The sequence below is a fragment of the Scyliorhinus torazame genome, chromosome 2, assembly GCF_047496885.1.
Source record: "Scyliorhinus torazame isolate Kashiwa2021f chromosome 2, sScyTor2.1, whole genome shotgun sequence".
Classification (NCBI taxonomy): domain Eukaryota; kingdom Metazoa; phylum Chordata; class Chondrichthyes; order Carcharhiniformes; family Scyliorhinidae; genus Scyliorhinus; species Scyliorhinus torazame.
Genome location: NC_092708.1, coordinates 58255654 through 58275691, shown reverse-complemented (window position 1 = coordinate 58275691; position 20038 = coordinate 58255654). Strand labels below are relative to the sequence as shown.

At 46.8% G+C, this 20038-nt stretch overlaps 1 protein-coding gene across 5 annotated transcripts in view; it reads left to right on the top strand.

Annotated features, from left to right (window-relative positions):
* The window catches only part of kynu (kynureninase), a 288595-nt gene that overhangs the window by 231698 nt on the left and 36859 nt on the right, over positions 1 to 20038 (top strand). For all 5 annotated transcript variants that reach the window (XM_072471682.1, XM_072471700.1, XM_072471709.1 and 2 more), the window contains one exon: positions 17945 to 18030. In XM_072471682.1, the coding sequence (XP_072327783.1) occupies positions 17945 to 18030 (86 nt within the window). The remainder of the gene's footprint in view (positions 1 to 17944; positions 18031 to 20038) is intronic.

Sequence of the window (20038 nt, the reverse complement as noted above, 5' to 3'; positions counted from 1 at the left end):
GGGGATGAAAGATCAGGGCAGCCGGACAAAATAACGTCCTAGGGAGCCTTTCCCCCTGGCGAGGAAATCCATCTAAATGTGGCCTCTGCTGAGAGAAACTCCCCGAGGCATAAATAAGACGACAACGTGCCGTTGGATAGCGGGATGTTTCTCTGCGCTGCGTGAGTCCGCTGAATCGCGCACAATGAGTACACTGTTACGAAACTCAAACTTATCTTAGTGCTGAGTTCAGAGGTCAGGAGCTCTACGTGTCTTCAGATTTCCCTTGCCTGAGTAGGCTGAGAGCGGGAAGCACAAGCCCAGTTCTTCATCTTTACGTTCTTCAGGCCCAGGAAAGGTCCTACACACCTGTGCATAAAGAGAACAGAAGAAGGGGGTGACAAACCCTGGTCAGGTGACCCTGGTACTTAACGCCGTAAATCCCCAATGTCCGAAACGGTGAGGAAGGAAGGGGGGCAGGAATGGGGACAGCTCTCAAGGAAGGGAGAGGGGACACACAGGGAGAAGTCCGTAAAAGGAAGTCCCAATTACAGAGTAAAGACAGGGGTGAGAAGTAAGTTCCAGTTAAGTTTAAAAAAAAACTAAAGGAACAGAGAAATAGGATCCAAGTTAAAGAAAGGGCTGCAATGAGCAATTTAAGAAACAGTTGTGGTAGAGGTACCCCTTTGGGGCACTAGCATTCTGATCAGCATGGCTACAGATCTGAAGGTGTTCTTGTATTTTAGTGCTTGAATGAGTACTCAGAAAATCAGAAGAATGGAATCTCGGGAAACGAGGTAGGCTATTGTTAAAGTTGAAGAGGGCTCAAGAGAAGCACTGAAAATCCAGGAGAGCAGCCGGCGGTTGGTGAGGCCGTGCTGCACGGCGTTGGGGCAAAGGTATCCCCTCATAGCGGGCAGTGCTCGGCTTGGCATGGCTGACCAGCTGAAATTGTGCTTGCAAGTTGATGTTTGATGTACTCGAGGATCCAGGGGAACAGAATCGCGGAAAGGAAGGTTGAAACCCTGCGAGATGGGCCATTGTTGAAGCTATCCAAGTTGGAGTGACTTTTTAAGAGAATTCCAAGGTGAGATCTTCAAAGGTGTGGGAAAGACAAAGTTGCAGGGAGATTGGTTGACTCACAGTGTGACAGACACTTGGGTGGGTTCTTGAGAAATCCATGGAATCCGGCCATTTATTGTGCACTGTGATATGTTCAAACACAGTTGGCTTGATAATTCACATCAACTTCATGTTAACACTGAATGCTAAAGCACAGGGCTTTGTGGAATCATTGAATTTACAGTGCAGGAGGAGGCCATTTGATCCATTGAGTCTGCATCAGCCCTTGGAAAGAGCACCCTACTTAAGCCCGCGTTTTCACCCTATCCCCGTAACCCAGTAAACCCACCTAACCTTTTGGACACTAGGGGGCAATTTTGCATGACCAATGTACCTAACCTGAACATCTTTGGACTGTGGGAGGAAACCGGTGCACACGGAGGAAACCCACGCAGACACGGGGAGAACATGCAGACTCTGCACAGACAGTGATCCAAGCTGAAATCGAACCTGAGACCCTGGAGCTGTGAAGCAACTGTGCTAACTACTGTGCTACCATGCCGCCCATTTCCACAAATTTCTGTTTTTAATTAAATTTAGAGCCAATTAACATTGTAACCCACCCAATAGACTGCAATGTTACAGGTCCCTCAGGATATGCCAATGAGCACACAGGGCATCGGAAAATCAGCAACATTTAAAGGGTGGCAAAGAGGTGACAGCTGACATCATGGCGGCATTCAGCAACTATGGCATATGGTATATTATCACTCATAGGTGGAAAGGTCCAGTGCAGGCATTGTCTAGCATGCATGAGAGGTGGTTGGGAGACCATTGATCTGGGGTTGACACCCCCTTGATGCCATTGTGTTTTGGGCAACGGAATCAACAGAGAGGAGCCTGAGAGGAGGGGGTTTTTGGGCTGGACAACATTGCAGCAGCTACTTGCAGGTCGGGCCTTTCAGTGCTTTAATTGCCGTGGGCATTGTTTTTTCAAGATTGAGATTTCATTTCCTGAAATATGCAACTCATCCGTAACCACCACCAAGAGATCCTGCAGGTCTGTGTATTGTATTGTGGGAGTGGCCATGATGCACTCCCAGGTGCCACAGTTGCTCACCCCCTGTGCATCCTCAAGGATCCCTTCCTGAAAGGGCTATCCACTGAAGAGATAGCTGCTGACACCAGTAAGAACCTGAAGATGGAGGCCAAGAGACGATCCAACTCGAGTCATGCTGTAACCCAAACCACCATCGAACAAACCAATGACCTCCTGAAGACTGCAGTGTTTGGATCGTCAATAATCTCATTGAAACATAGAAGATTCTGAAGAGGGTTGACAGGAGAGATACTGAGACAATGTTACTCCTGGCTGGGGAATCTAGAACTTGAGAAAGGGAGCACAATCTCAGGATGATGTGCCAATTATTTAGGACTGAAATTAGGAGCAATTTCCTTACTCAACAATCTTGAGCTGTGAATCTTTGGGACCTGCTAACTCAGAAGGCTGTGGCTGCTCCATCATTTAATATATTTAAGTGTGAGATGGATGCATTTTTGGTTTCTTCGGGAAATCAAGTGTTTTGGGCAATAGGCAGGAAAGTGGAGCTGAGGTCAATGATCAGCTATGATTGTCTTGAATGGTGGCGATGGAGGCTCCTCGGGAATTATGGTCAATGTTACGTTCTAGTGCGTTGCAATAATTGAGTCAGTGCACCAAAGAACATCTAGTTCGTGACTAGTTAAGTTTTATTAAATTACAGCAACGTGGGTAGAAAACAATATTAATACTACGAACAAACTGTTAACAACTAGAATAGAAGAGCTAATACTAAACATAACTATCCACTGCGACTTCTCACTCAGACTCCCGAGGTTGCAGTGTCACATGGTATAAATCTACTGCCACCTGCTAGTCGGAGGTCTAAACATATGGACATTCAGAATTGCTTATGCATATCATTACAGCTCCTTTCTTTAAGATTTTTACAAAAATATGATATACATCATTTCAAAAAATTATCATCCCTATGATATGCATAACATAACATTTCAGACTATTTACAATTACAGTGTCTACTACGGATTCAGTCTACCAGGCTTCTTTCGATGTCTCGTTGACCTTCTAAGCTTTTGTTGATCCGCCAAATCTGCTTGACATTCTTGTGGCTCTGAAGATGCCTCTGTTGGAAGTGCATTACTCTGTGCATCTTCAGGTTGTACACTTGATTCTTGTTCAGGTTGAGTTGGTTTGGATAGACAGACATTTTCACACACATCATCTGCAGATAGTGAAGTAACAGGTTGCTGAACTTTTAACAAAGCTCTTCTGTTCCTCCTGAGTACCTGTCCATGTTCTGTGATGACTGTATAAGACTTTGGATCTATCTTCTACATCACCTTCGCACACTTTGACCAGCCATCAGGATCCTCCACCCTTATGACATCATTGTGTTCTAGAGGCTCTAGAGGCCTGGTTGACCTGTCATAGTATCTCTTCTGCTTCCTCTTTTGAGACTGCAGTTGATGTTTATTTTGTGTCTTGCTTGTTGATTTGAAACATAAGGCAACGTTGTTCTTATCTTCCTGTTCATCAGTAATTGTGATGGTAACAAACCATTGCTCAAAGATGATGCTCGATAACTGAGCGATGCCAGATATGGATCATCCTGGCTGTAAGTAATTGTTTTACTATTTGCGCACCTTTCTCTGCCTTTCCATTTGACTGTGGATATAAAGGACTGGATGTGACATGCTTGAACTATTACTTCTGCGCAAATTCCCTCCATTCCTGACAAATGAAACATGGATCATTATCACTCATGACAACCTGTGGAATGCAATGAAGAGCTGTAGAATGCCTTATAGCACACCTGGCTGACGGGCTGGATACCTGAGCCACTTCAGGAAAATTGGAAAAGTAATCTCCGACCAGTAAATATTCTTTCTCTTTGAGATAAAACAAGTCTATCCCTACTTTCTGCCATGGAAGTGTCATTATGTCACCCATCTGCGTTGGTTCTTTCATTTATCTATGTTGGAACTTTTGACATGCCGCGCATTCCTCTGCCATCCTTTGAATATCCGTGTTGATCCCTGGCCAATATACCTTCTCATGCTCTTCTTTTACACTTTTCAGTTTCAAGGTAGCCCTCATAATTATTTTGTAAAATTTCGGCTCGCTGAGACTGTGGTATTATTATTCTTTGTTACCTTAGTAGGAATCCATTGGCTACACTTAGTTCTGCTCTGATGCTGTAGTACTTTGAACATGACCCCTTTGGCCAGCCCTCGTTGAGATTCTTGATTACCATCTGCAGAACTTCATGCTTTTTGGTTTCTGCCACTATTAGTTTTGATTTTCCATCAGATACCGGCAGTATCTCTTATCAGATTGACATGCACTTTCACATCATCTTCAATATGATTGTCTTCAAGTACAGCTGTAGCCCTTGATAGTGAATCTACAACTACAAGGTGCTTGCCTGGAGTGTAAATTAGATCAAAACATACCGCTGGAGCTTTATCATCATTGTCTGGATGCGTGGTGACATCTCACTAAGGTTTATTTTGACAATGGCTACCAATGGTCTGTGATCCATTTCTACCAGAAAAGTTGGTGTTTATCCATTAACTAGTGCAAGACATTCCTTCTCAATTTGAGGATATCGACACTCAGACTTGGTCATGGACCTAGATGATAGGCAACTGGCTTCCAAACCTCTCCATCTTCGTGCTGTAACAAAATTGCACCTAACCCATCCTTCGACGCATCAGTCGAGATTTTTGTTTTCTTGGTCGGGTCGAAAAATCGCACTGGAGCTGTTGGCAAAAGCTGTTTTCAGAGTAAGCTATTCTTGCTCATGCTTATCTGTCCATTCAAAAGTATTCATCTTCTTGATAACTTCTCTCAGACACATTGGGGGCGATTCTCTGATTTGGAGGCCAAGTGTTCGCGCCGTCGTGAACGCCGTCGCGTTTCATGATGGCGCGAACAGTGCCAGGGCACGACCTATTCTGGCCCCCACAGGGGGCCAGCATGGCACTAGAGCGGTTCACGCCGCTCCAGTGTCCTTACGCGGTGCCAAATGGGCGCCGCGTCACCCCGCGCATGCACAGTTGGATCGCGCTATCCTGCGCATGCGTGGGGAACGTCTTACGCACGGCGGCTCCTCACCAACATGGCGCCGGTGTTTTGGTGCCGCACGCGTAAGGGGGAGAAGAGCATCGGGTGTCGCTATATGCGGATGACCTGTTGCTGTACGTGGCGGACCCAGTGAAGGCGATGGTGGAGGTCATGCAGACTCTGAGGGAGTTTGAGGAGTTTTCGGGTTATAAGCTCAATGTAGGGAAGAGTGAGATCTTCGTATTACAGGCAAGGGACCAGGAAAGAGGGATAGGGGACCTACCGCTGAGGATGGCGGAGGGGAGCTTTCGGTACCTGGGGATCCAGATAGCCAGGAGTTGGGGGGCCCTACATAAACTGAACCTGACGAGATTGATGGAGCAAATGGAGGGGGATTTCAAAAGATGGGACATGTTACCGCTCTCGCTGGCGGGTAGAGTGCAGTCGGTCAAAATGGTGGTCCTCCCGAGGTTTCTGTTTGTGTTTCAGTGCCTCCCCATCGTGATCACTAAGGTCTTTTTTAAGAGAGTAGGTAGGAGTATTATGGGGTTTGTGTGGGCGAATAAGACCCCGAGGGTAAGGAGAGGGTTTCTGGAACGCAGTAGGGACCGAGGAGGGTTGGCGCTGCCAAATCTAGGGAGCTACTACTGGGCAGCAAATGTGGCGATGATCCGCAAGTGCGTTATGGAGGGAGAGGGGGCGGCATGGAAGAGGATGGAGATGGCGTCCTGCAAAGGAACGAGCCTGGGGGCGTTGGTGACGGCACCGCTCGCCGACAAAGTATACCACGAGCCCGGTGGTGGCGGCAACATTAAGGATCTGGGGCCAGTGGAGATGGCACCGGGGCGCAATGGGAGCATCGGTATGGTCCCCGATCAGAGGTAACCACCGGTTTGTTCTGGGGAAGATGGACGGGGGATTCCAGAGCTGGCATCGGGCAGGGATTAGAAGAATGGGGGACCTGTTCATTGACGGGACGTTTGCGAGCCTAGGGGCACTGGAGGAGAAGTTCGAGTTACCCCCGGGAAATGCCTTTAGATATATGCAGGTGAGGGCTTTTGTGAGGAGACAGGTGAGGGAATTCCCGTTGCTCCCGGCACAAGAAATTCAAGACAGGGTGATCTCGAGTGCATGGGTCGGTGAGGGCAAGGTGTCGGCAATACACCAGGAGATGAAAGAAGAGGGGCAAGCGCTGGTAGAAGAGTTGAAGGGTAAATGGGAGGAGGAGCTGGGGGAGGAGATCGAGGAAGGTCTGTGGGCTGATGCCCTAGGTAGGGTTAATTCCTCCTCCTCGTGTGCCAGGCTCAGCCTGATACAATTGAAGGTGGTTCACATAGCTCACTTGACGGGGGCGAGGTTGAGCAGGTTCTTTGGGATAGAGGACAGATGTGGAAGGTGCTTGGGGAGCCCGGCGAACCATGTCCATATGTTTTGGTCATGCCTGGCACTGGAGGGGTTCTGGAGAGGAGTGGCGGGAGCACTATCTCAGGTGGTGAAAGTCCGGGTCAAGTCAAGCTGGGGGCTAGCAATATTCGGAGTAGTGGACGAACCGGGAGTGCAGGAGGTGAAAGAGGCCGGTATTCTGGCCTTTGTGTCCCTAGTAGCCCGGCGAAGGATCTTGCTAATGTGGAAGGAGGCGAAGCCCCCCAGCGTGGAGGCCTGGATAAATGATATGGCTGGGTTCATAAAGTTGGAGAGGATTAAGTTCGCCTTGAGAGGGTTTGCGCAGGGGTTCTACAGGCGGTGGCAACCGTTCCTAGACTATCTCGCGGAGCGTTAGGGGAAGGTCGGTCAGCAGCAGCAGCAACCTGGGGGGCGTGGGGGTGGCGTCCGGGGGGGGGGGGGGGGGGGGAGGGAGCTGCCTGGGGGGTGGATGAGCAAGAGATAACATGAAGAGTCGGGGAAACTGGCACGTACGGGAGGGAGCCAGTGTACAAAGCTGTGTAAATATACTATTTTACTATCTTGCTCCGCGTGATTTCTCGTTTCTTTTTTTGTTACGGTGGGGGGGGGGGGTTATTGTTTGTAAGGGAGAAAAACTGTATTTAAAAACTTCAATAAACATGTTTTAAAAATATATATATTTAAACAGGCAGGGACTACCGGCGAACCTGTAGTACAGGTCCTACCGTACATCACCTAATACAGGTGCAACAGTGGTTTACCACACAGATATTATCCCAAAAGGCATTCAAAGAAAACAGAAGTGCCCAAATGGAATGTTACATGTACAACACTTTGTACTCTCTTCATCCCATTTGAGTTGCCAAAATTTCTGCAATGCATCCAGTTTCCTGAATTACGTTGCACCAGACATTTTGCTCATTATTTCTTCAGGATTAGTGTAGGATTGTGTTCTCGCTTGATGTTGGCATTGAGTCTTTAGGATCCATGCATATTCTTAAATCGTTATAGCATTTCTACACACACCCAAGCTGTTAGTTCTTCGATTTTCTTAATGACCCCCAGATTCATCATTCTATCAAGTTCAGGGGCAAAATTCTCCCCCAACGGCGCGATGTCCGCCGACTGGAGCCCAAAACGGCGCCAATCAGACGGGCATCGCGCCGCCCCAAAGGTGCGGAATGCTCCGCATCTTTGGGGGCCGAGCCCCGGCATTGAGGGACTAGGCCGACGCCGGAGGGATTTCCGCCCTGCCAGCTGGTGGAAACGGCGTTTGTTGCCCCGCCAGCTGGCGCGGAAATGACATGTCGGGGCGGTGCATGCGGGGGAGCGTCAGCGGCCGCTGACAGTTTCCCGCGCATGCGCAGGGGGGAGAGTCTCTTCTGCCTCCGCCATGGTGGAGACCGTTGCGGAGGCGGAAGGGAAAGAGTGCCCCCACTGCACAGGCCCGCCCGCGGATCGGTGGGCCCCGATCACGGGCCAGGCCACCGTGGGGGCACCCCCCGGGGTCAGATCGCCCTGCGCCCCCCCCCCCGAGGACCCCGGAGCCCGCCCACGCCGCCTTGTCCCGCCGGTAAATAGCTACTTTAATTTACGCCGGCGGGACAGGCAATTTCTCGGTGGGACTTCGGCCCATCCGGGCCGGAGAATCGAGCGGGGGGGCCCGCCAACCGGCGCGGCCCGATTCCCGCCCCCGCCGCATATCCGGTGCCGGAGACTTCGGCAACCGGCGGGGGCGGGATTCACGGCGGCCAACGGCCATTCTCCGACCCGCTGGGGGGTCGGAGAATGACGCCCCAGCTTTCAAACAATCTCTTCATGGTGCTGATACTCTCCGAGGAGCATGTATTATGGGTTGCACATAATCCGTTAGCTGAATTCGGTAAGTAAATGGCAAGACACCGAAATCTTGAAAAATCTCCGGAAATGCTTGTACTATTGAATCCACCGATCCACTGTGCGCATTCAAAGTATAATCAGCACTGCATACTCTCTTGATGTACTGAAGTGTTTCACTAGCTTCCATGCCTAGTAACGATTCGCGATATGTCGCTACAATTGGAAATTTCACTTTATGGATTCTATCTTTGACTTGAACTTCAAGCTCACACACGCCTAAAGAAGTAATCCTTTGACCATTGTAATCTTTTAAAAATACTGGTCTGTTCAAACTCTTGGACTTGAGTCTCATCAGTTCAATATCCGTGGGATTGCGGGGGGGGTGGGTGGGGGGTGAACCTCAGTAGGGTGTTATTTCAGAGGGTCGGTGCAGACTCGATGGGCTGAATGGCCTCCTTCTGCATTGTAGGGGTTCTATGGAGTGGATTTACCACGAACAGAAATAGGCTTTTTTATAAACTAGTCAATATGTGATTCAGACCCTCAGAAATCTGGTTGACTCTGAAATAACCCAGCAAATCATTATTGTACTTAAGAAGGCTGCTTACTATCACCCTAATGAGGGCAATTAGGAATGGGCTATTAATGCTGGCCTTGCCTGTGATGCCCATAAATCATAAAATGAATGCAGAGAAAAATACTATGGATGGAATTTAATGGCGCCACGCAGTTTGCGATCGAACTGGCTTGATCCGTTGGTGGATTCAGGAATCGCCTCGTTGTGAGAAAACAATAATCACCATTTAAAGCTAAATGGCATCTTATTAACGAGATGGACGCCCAATCCAGCGGCCCCGTGGGATCGAACGGGCCCGCCAGCGCGAGGTCCCGTGAACGATGATTAGTCCTGGTCCACACAAATAAGAACCAGCCCTTGGCAGGTCTCCTAGGCCATTGGAGGTCCACGGGTGGTCAAGGATAGGGCAGGGCGGTACCCTGACTCTCCCCTGACACTTGGGCACCTTGGCACTGCCCATCTGGCACCTTGATACTGCCAGGGTGGCACTGCCAGGCTGGCAGGAGCACCGACAGGGTGCCAGTGTGGCACTGCAAAGGGTCCACGCCCAAGGGGATCGATGCCCATGATATCAGTGATGGAGGGCGGAGTTTGAAGGGCAGGCACGGGTGGCCCCTGGAATGTTGGGGTGGTGCAGTGTGGGGGTCTCGGATCGGTGATGGCTGAAAGGTGGTGTGGAAAGGCCTGAAAAGGGGGCCCTCAGCGACCCCATGGTGGGATGTTCTCATTGGGGTGGGGGGGGGGGTGGCGGCATAATGCCCATGTGTGCGGGAGGGTGACACTGCCCATGGGTGGGGTGTGGGGGACCCTCCAGCTCACTCAGAGATCAGGGAGCAACCTTCCAAAATGGCGGCCAGATCTCTGAGGAGCCAGTGTGGCCAACTCCCCAGTGCTGAAAATAATTCTAAGTCTGGGCTCGCCCAGAGAAGAACTCTATGGCCCAAAGAAATGACTACATGTCTTTCGATGGCGGTCAAGGGCTCGGCAACAAGGCCATCGAGGAGCTCACGGGCAACCACACTTGTGACCTCGCTTAGAACTTGTCCCGTTAAATCGTGCGCCCAGTAAATGGGTAAGTGGATAAATGGAGTTGGAATACGAATTACCATGGTAACATTGAAGAGAAAAAAATGGCTCAAGGGCCTCCTGTTCCTTTGTTTCTTTTTGCCTTTATCTGGGAGAACGAGGTCATTTTTTACAGCTCCCTTCATGTTCACATTTTTAAAAAAATTAACATAGAATTTACAGTGCAGAAGGAGGCCATTCGGCCCATCGAGTCTGCACTGGCTCTTGGAAAGAGCACCCTACCCAAGGTCCACACCTCCACCCTATCCCCATAACCCAGTAACCCCACCCTACACTAAGGGCAATTTTGGACACTATGGGCAATTTAGCATGGCCAATCCATCTAACCCGCACATCTTTGGACTGTGGGAGGAAACCGGAGAACCCGGAGGAAACCCACGCACACACGGGGAGGATGTGCAGACTCCGCACAGACAGTGACCCAAGCCGGAATCGAACCTGGGACCCTGGAGCCGTGAAGCAATTGTGCTATCCACAATGCTACCATGCTGCCCCATCGCTATCAATACTTTCGCAAAAGCTCTCCAGGTTCAAGAAAGGTTCACTCACATAGTGGCCAGCTTTTCCCACCTAAGGAACACTGCAGCATAGTGCTGTACATCCTTTGGTTTCGGAGACTTCATATCAGCAAAGCTTACACATCAACCTTTGATGAGATTCAAGGGGAAAGGATCCTGAGCGCTTGTTAAATGCTCAGTTTCCGGAAGGGTAATTCTGCCAATACTATGCCACAATTCCAAGATTTATTTCTTCAGCCTCAGAATTATTATTAGCAGCCTTCTGTGCTACGTCCTGTCACCTAACAGAACATGGAATCTGCAGGAGTTAGAAATTGAAAGGAAATACATATTTCAACAGATTGTTTTCACTGTCAAGCTGCAACATTTGTGCACTGCAGCCCCGGCTCTCAAACTAAAGCTTACATTTTCTGCAAATTCAAATTCCTGTGGATGTTGAAAAGTCGAATGAAAACGGAAAATGCCCGATCTGCCCAGCACGTCTGGAAGCAGCTGTGGAGAGAGAAACAAAGAGTTTAAATGTTTCAGGTCAATGACCAGTGAAAGACTTATCAACCTAAAACGAGAACTCTGTTTCTCCCTCTGCAGATGATGCCAGGCAGAGCATTCCAGCATTTTCTGATTTTAAATTTCAGATTAGTCCAACCCAAATGTCAGCCAACATTGATATTCAGATCCAGAAGCTCAGTGTTAATTACTTCAATAACCATTAAAAAATCGGGCAGCGACATAATGTTTGATCCTTGCTTTTTTTTAAGTTTGTCATCCTGGTCATAATCCAAGTTTCCAATCCTGACATACCCAGAGACCCAGCAGCATTTTTTTTCACTAATTTGCATACATCAAGGGACAATTAGCATAATTCTGCATGTACAGACAACAACGGATGCCTTAACTATACTATGATAACTGGATTTATGTATAAATGTGCAATATTTTGGAAATTTACCCTATGTCTAGCTGGCTAATGTTATTATGTTTAATAATGATGCTGTAAAGTGCCTTTGAATGATTTAGTATATTGAAATCACTCAATAAATGGAAGTTACTGCTGAAGTTTAAATTCAGCCTACAAAGAGTTAATTCCCAGAGGTACGTAAGACATTCAGAAAGTTGATTTTGTTGTTCCCTGAATGGAGGCACCAGGCATCAGGTTATTCAGTTTTGCATTTTAACTAAACCGTCATTCTAAATTTCACAAGGGTCAATCCTCAAATGTCATTTCGTGGAAGTAATGCCTTCACCTACCAATATAGACTCCAAAACTGGACTTTCTTTCTCTTCACTTCCTTTTTATTCCCATCAGTTCTTTCTCTATTTGTCTTCTCAAAATCTTTGTAAATTTTGATCATAATTTGTATCCCACCTGAACCTTCTCCGTTTCAGTGGAAAAAACACCAGATTTTCAAACCTTTCTTGGAGTTTAACCTTCCATACTTGGTATCGCTCCAGAATTTCTATCTCTATGGGTAATTCCTGTAATGGCGTGTTCAGAATTGGAGGCAATACACCAGACGGGTCTAAGTCCACATCTCAAATTATTTCAACATTACTTCTTTGTTTCTTCATTCAATACCATTAAAACAAAAAACCTATTTGCCTTTTTATTCCCTATTTTCCTGCACTCCCCTCTTTTTGGACCGGCTGGCTCAGATTTTTCCATTCCGTTCAGGGGTTCACCAACTATGGCATACAAACTCTCACTTATTTTATGGAGAAATTTTACTTGACATTTCTCCACATTGAATTACAGCTGTAAATAATCTGTACATACCACTCTCATGTCGCGATTCTGTAGACATCCTCCATGTCCCTTTTTAAAAAAATTTAGGCTATCCAATTATTTTTTTCCCAATTAAGGGGCAATTTAGCATGGCCAATCCACCGAGCCTGCACATCTTTGGGTTGTGGGGGTGAGACCATCACAGACAGTGACCCAGGGCCAGGATCGAACCTGGGGCCTTGGTGCCATGAGGCAGCAATGCTAACCACTGTGCCACCGTGCCACCCCTATTCTCTATGCTCCTAATTTGATATAATCAGTAAACTTTTATGTCATTCCTCTTGTATCTATGTTCAAATCATTTCTATAAATTGGAAACAAAGGGCATAATCTAAACAAATAAAATTAGAGTCTGTCCTAGCACCAGGAATGACCCCGCTATCTAACAACACTCTGTTGTTATTTCAGGACCCACAGGAAACACAACCCCTCACCCCCAAGGTCAGACTCAGCATCATCTCCTGTACTGAGGAACTCTGATGAGCATGGAGCTCCGATCGTTCAAACCCAGGCATGGCCACGGATCCCCTAACGCCCCAGCTCACCTGTTGGGTCCTCTAGCCCCTGCATCCCACCACATACACACAGGGCACCTGTAGGCCTGATACCTGATGTGGGTAAATGCCAGCTTGGCTCTGCCAGTATGCCACCCTGGCAGTGTCCTTGCCAGTTTGGCAGTGCCACCTGGGCAACCCTGCTGCACCACTGTGCTCAGGTGGCGGCGGGTAACAGCCTGGTCAGACGCCTAACACTCGCCTGGGTCTTGTTTCTGGAGACCAGTATGAATCACTGCTCGGCTGGTGTCTCCTCGGCAAGGCCGATAGATGCTGGCTGGCCATTCCATCTGGCATCAGTATGGCTCAGTGGATTTTAAACTCACTTAGCTGTGCAAGACTGGATCCCGCCCATTGTGATCTGGTAGCATCTCATGAGGCGTAACGGCCATCGGGAATCTCAGGGCTGGTAAATCGCGCCCAAAGAGTTCCCATCATGAATCGTTGAGGCATACTAGTATCTACTCTAGTATATGCACCATTGAATTCCAAACCGGTGGCACAGTAGCACAGTGGGTAGCACTGTTGCTTCACAGCTCCAGGGTCCCAGGTTCAACTCCCGATTTGGGTCACTGTCTGTGTGGAGTCTGGACTGTGGAGTTCTCCCTGTGTCTGCGTGGGTTTTCTCTGGCTGCTCCGGTTTCCTCCCACAAGTCCCGAAAGTCATGCTTGTTAGGTAACTGGACACTCTAAATTCTCCCTCTGTGTACACGAACAGGCGCCGGAATGTGATGACTAGGGTTTTTCTCGCAGTAACTTCATTGCAGTGTTAATGTAAGCCTACTTTTGACAATAAAGATTATAACTTAACTTAGCTGACTATGTTCAGTCAATCTGAAAAACATCCGTTTACCCCATCTTTGGTCCTATTATTTGCCATCAATCCATCTATAACTGACATTTTCCTTTAAGTGCCTTGTTCTTCATATTTGCCCCTGATTAATTCTTCTTTGAAAATCCATGTATGTTCTGTAATTTCCTGAAAAAGTCAATTAATCTATTGAGCATAATCTGCTTTATACAAATCCATGCTAACTACTCCTGATTAGTCTATTCCTTTTCATCCCTAATTTCAAGTATTGACTCGAGAAATTGCCCCACAATGAGCAAAAGTCAGATTGTCCTGAAATTTCCTCTTTCACTCATTTCCCTTTTTTGAATGAGGCAGTGACATAGACGATTTTCCAGTCCATTAGCACAGTTTCTATTTTAGAAAGAATTTTAGAAAATTACAGCGAAATTACCATATCATTAATCTTTTGTACCCGGAATCACTCCAAAGAAAACCTGAATGGATTCTACTGCCCCCTCCAAGGAGAATAGTCACTCATTTGCTATTAGAGGACTAACGTGAGGTTTTGAATCATCACTTTGTACAGACATAGGACAGCTTGGTGACACAATGGTCAGCACTGATGCCTCACAGTGCCAGGGCCCGGGTTCAATTCCGGCCTTGGGTGACTGGCTGTGTGGAGTTTGAATGTTCTATCTGTGTCTGCGTGGGTATCCTCCAGGTTATCCGGTTTCCTCCCATGGTCCAAAGATGTGCAGTTAGGTAGATTGGCCATGCTAAAATTGCCCCTCTGTGTCCAAAGATGTGCAAGTTAAGTGGCATTACAGAGATAGGGTGGGGGAGTGGGCCTAGGTAGGGGCTCTTTTAGAGGGTCCTTTCAGACTTAGAACATAGAACATAGAACGATACAGCGCAGTACAGGCCCTTCGGCCCACGATGTTGCACCGAAACAAAAGCCATCTAACCTACACTATGCCATTATCATCCATATGTTTATCCAATAAACTTTTAAATGCCCTCAATGTTGGCGAGTTCAGTACTGTTGCAGGTAGGGCATTCCACGGCCTCACTACTCTTTGCGTAAAGAACCTACCTCTGACCTCTGTCCTATATCTATTACCCCTCAGTTTAAAGCTATGTCCCCTCGTGCCAGCCATTTCCATCCGCGGGAGAAGGCTCTCACTGTCCACCCTATCTAACCCCCTGATCATTTTGTATGCCTCTATTAAGTCTCCTCTTAACCTTCTTCTCTCCAATGAAAACAACCTCAAGTCCATCAGCCTTTCCTCATAAGATTTTCCCTCCATACCAGGCAACATCCTGGTAAATCTCCTCTGTACCCGCTCCAAAGCCTCCACGTCCTTCCGATAATGCGGTGACCAGAACTGTACGCAATACTCCAAATGCGGCCGTACCAGAGTTTTGTACAGCTGCAACATGACCTCCTGACTCCGGAACTCAATCCCTCCACCAATAAAGGCCAACACTCCATAGGCCTTCTTCACAACCCTATCAACCTGAGTGGCAACTTTCAGGGATCTATGTACATGGACACCTAGATCCCTCTGCTCATCCACACTTCCAAGAACTTTACCATTAGCCAAATATTACGCATTCCTGTTATTCCTTCCAAAGTGAATCACCTCACACTTCTCTACATTAAACTCCATTTGCCACCTCTCAGCCCAGCTCTGCAGCTTATCTATATCCCTCTGTAACCTGCTACATCCGTCCACACTGTCGACAACACCACCGACTTTAGTGTCGTCTGCAAATTTACTCACCCACCCCTCTGCGCCTTCCTCGAGGTCATTGATAAAAATGACAAACAGCAACGGCCCCAGAACAGATCCTTGTGGTACGCCACTTGTAATTGAACTCCATTCTGAACATTTCCCATCAACCACCACCCTCTGTCTTCTTTCAGCTAGCCAATTTCTGATCCACATCTCTAAATCTCCCTCAATCCCCAGCCTCCGTATTTTCTGCAATAGCCTACCGTGGGGAACCTTATCAAACGCTTTGCTGAAATCCATATACACCACATCAACTGCTCTACCCTCGTCTACCTGTTCAGTCACCTTCTCAAAGAACTCAATAAGGTTTGTGAGGCATGACCTACCCTTCACAAAGCCATGCTGACTATCCCTGATCATATTATTCCTATCTAGATGATTATAAATCTTGTCTCTTATAATCCCCTCCAAGACTTTACCCACTACAGACGTGAGGCTCACCGGTCTATAGTTGCCGGGGTTGTCTCTGCTCCCCTTTTTGAACAAAGGGACCACATTTGCTATCCTCCAGTCCTCTGGCACTATTCCTGTAGCCAATGATGACATAAAAATCAAAGCCAAAGGTCCAGCAATCTCTTCCCTGGCCTCCCAGAGAATCCTAGGATAAATCCCATCAGGCCCCGGGGACATATCTATTTTCAGCCTGTCCAGAATTGCCAACACCTCTTCCCTACGTACCTCAATGCCATCTATTCTAATAGCCTGGGTCTCAGCATTCTCCTCCACAACATTATCTTTTTCCTGAGTGAATACTGACGAAAAATATTCATTTAGTATCTCTCCTATCTCTTCAGACTCCACACACAACTTCCCATCCCTGTCCTTGACTGGTCCTACTCTTTCCCTAGTCATTCGCTTATTCCTGACATACCTATAGAAAGCTTTTGGGTTTTCCTTGATCCTACCTGCCAAATACTTCTCATGTCCCCTCCTTGCTCATCTTAGCTCTCTCTTTAGATCCTTCCTCGCTACCTTATAACTATCCATCGCCCCAACTGAAACTTCACACCTCATCTTCACATAGGCCTCCTTCTTCCTCTTAACAAGAGATTCCACTTCTTTGGTAAACCACGGTTCCCTCGCTCTACGCCTTCCTCCCTGCCTGACCGGTACATACTTATCAAGAACACGCAGTAGCTGATCCTTGAACAAGCTCCACTTATCCAGTGTGCCCAACACTTGCAGCCTACTTCTCCACCTTATCCCCCCCAAGTCACGTCTAATGGCATCATAATTGCCCTTCCCCCAGCTATAACTCTTGCCCTGCGGTGTGTACTTATCCCTTTCCATCATTAACGTAAACGTCACCGAATTGTGGTCACTGTCCCCAAAGTACTCTCCTACCTCCAAATCCAACACATGGCCTGGTTCATTACCCAAAACCAAATCCAACGTGGCCTCGCCTCTTGTCGGCCTGTCAACATATTGTGTCAGGAAACCCTCCTGCACACACTGTACAAAAAATGACCCATCTAATGTACTCAAACTATATCTTTTCCAGTCAATATTTGGAAAGTTAAAGTCTCCCATAACAACTACCCTGTTACTTTCGCTCTTATCCAGGATCATCCTCGCCATCCTTTCCTCTACATCCCTAGAACTATTTGGAGGCCTATAGAAAACTCCCAGCAGGGTGACCTCTCCTTTCCTGTTTCTAACCTCAGCCCATACTACCTCGGAAGATGAGTCCCCATCTAGCATCCTCTCCGCCACCGTAATACTGCTCTTGACTAGCAGCGCCACACCTCCCCCTCTTTTGCCTCCTTCTCTGAGCTTACTAAAACACCTAAACCCCGGAACCTGCAACATCCATTCCTGTCCCTGCTCTATCCATGTCTCCGAAATGGCCACAACATCGAAGTCCCAGGTACCAACCCATGCTGCCAGTTCCCCTACCTTATTTTGTATACTCCTGGCATTGAAGTAGACACACTTCAAACCACCGACCTGAACACTGGCCCCCTCCTGCGACGTCAAATCTGTGCTCCTGGCCTTTATACTCTCATTCTCCCTTACCCTAAAACTACAATCCAGGTTCCCATGCCCCTGCTGCATTAGTTTAAACCCCCCCAAAGAGCACTAACAAATCTCCCCCCCAGGATATCTGTGCCCCTCAGGTTCAGATGTAGACCATCCTGTCTGTAGAGGTCCCACCTTCCCCAGAAAGAGCCCCAGTTATGCAGAAATCTGAATCCCTCCCGCCTGCACCATCCCTGTAGCCACGTGTTTAATTGCTCTCTCTCCCTGTTCCTCATCTCACTTGATGTGTCAAATTGCCTCCTTCTGCACTGTAGAGACTCTATGGGTTCTAGAGTTAAACGTGAGGAGATTCTCAAAAGCAGTCAGGTGAGAAACATAACTCACCATAAAATTAATGCAGAGAATCCCCAGAAAATCTCCCATGTTCTTTTTTTCTCTGCTTATTAGAAATTCATATAAGTCCAGGTGTGAATGGATTTCGATTGTCAAATCCACCCATTTTATTGGTTCGTTCACTGCAAGCTGCCTTAGAGGTAAGTTCGTTGATGAAATATTTGTTTTAAATTAACTTTTATATGTGTAAAAATAATGGAGTAGAATCTAAGTTGAAACTTTTTATTTGTGTTGCTTAATTTGTTTCAAGCTGTGTAGCGTAACCTAAGCCAAATGGAAAGACTTGCTCACCAACAGAAAATAAATATGACACCAGTTACAAACCACTTAACCTCTAGACCACCTCAGAAATACCAAAGATGAACAAGGCACATTTTGACATTTTACCATCCGCCGCTTTCTTTCACTAATTGATAGTTCAGGACGACATGAAAACAAGATGTTTAAAGCCCTTTTCACAACCAGAGGACATCACAATAATACTCCTGAAGTGCAGTCACTCTTGTCACAGTAGGCAAGAATGGAGCCAATGAATTTGTGCACAGCAAATGCGACAATGGCCAAGTTTTGAGATGCAAACCAAAACCTGACATTAGGGCCTAAATTCAAACAAAATCATGTTGGGAATGACCGTTGGCAAAATGTTAGGTTCATTTGTCAGTTTTATATTGCTTTTTTTACAGTGCTTTTGCAGATCATAATCAAGAAGACATTTTGAAATAAATATTAAATAAATAATAATAATACATTGTTAAGTTACAAAAAACACATTGCCTAATGTGGGGATCACATTCCTGACTTGGGGATTAAAAGCCACATTAACTACTGGTGATTAACCCTCCAGGAATTTCCAGGAAAGTCCTGAAATTTGTCCTTCTTTCCCATGTGCCGGGAATGTGTTTCCCAAGACACATTTTGTCCCGATTCTCCCCCCCCCCCCCCCCCCCCATGTGTCTGGTAATCTGTTAATGCTAACCATGTCATTCAAAGATTCACCAGCAGGCTCAAATGTTTTGTCTTATCTCCATCCAGTACTACTGAAATCACTGCTCATTTTGCTAAGAAAGGCTTTGATTCCATAACGGAAGAACTTAGGTGATAATTTCCTAGACCCTGAGATCATACATTTGGTAATGCAATCAAGAAAGTCAAATATCAAATCACTTAAGTCTTCGGTCAAGTCCTACGTAAAACCTATTACCCAAGAAAATATTCACAAAAGTGGGACTGGCGTAAGAATTGCTACTGTGTCTTGGAATGTTCATTAGTTAATTTGGGTGAGGTAGTTTGCAATCTATGGATTCATAAATGTTTACAGCACAGTAGGAGGCCATTTGGCTATGCCAGTCAACAAAGATCTGACTTCAGTTACCCTATTTTCCAGTCCTTGGCCCATAGCCATGGAGGTTATGTGGCAGCACAAGTGAATATTTAAATACTCTTAAATATTCTGAGAGTTTCTGTCTCAACCAGCCTTTTAAGGTGTGAATTCCAGACTCCCAACACCCTCTGGATGAAAATGTTTCCCTTCAACTCCCCTCTTAGCCTTCTACCTTGTTATGTTCTGTTTGTGGCCGTGGTAAAGATGCACACAGAACATCTAGTTCTTTACTAGTAAGATAGCTTATTGACAAAATGAACATGTGGAAAGATGACTAAAGAAACTATAGTACAAACGATAATGATTAGTAAATTCTCCCGGAGCTACTTCTAAAGCGACTCTCCTCGGATACAGTTTACTGCCAACCGTCTGATATCTGGAATCACATGGTTGACCCCTGTCCACCTGCTGGTCGTATATCTAGCTATATACGTTACTTTGCATATGCATATCACCACATCCCCCTTCCTTTGGAAATGTGAATGTTTTAACAAATATAAATGTGCTCTACCAAACATGATATGCAGAACAATTTCAAATGTGTCCCTGTGCACAGTTCACTACACGTTCAGTCTTTCAGGTTAACAACATCTTCTTGTTGGTCTCCTGAGCATTGATCGAATTTGTGATCTTGTTTCATTTTTTGAAAGACTGGTTTCCTGTCTGTTCTTTGAGTCACCGACTCTTTCAGCCTTTGGAAATGATGCTTCCTACTCCACGTGTGTCCTTGTACTTATTGCCTTACTGCCAATGCTCATGTCTGCACT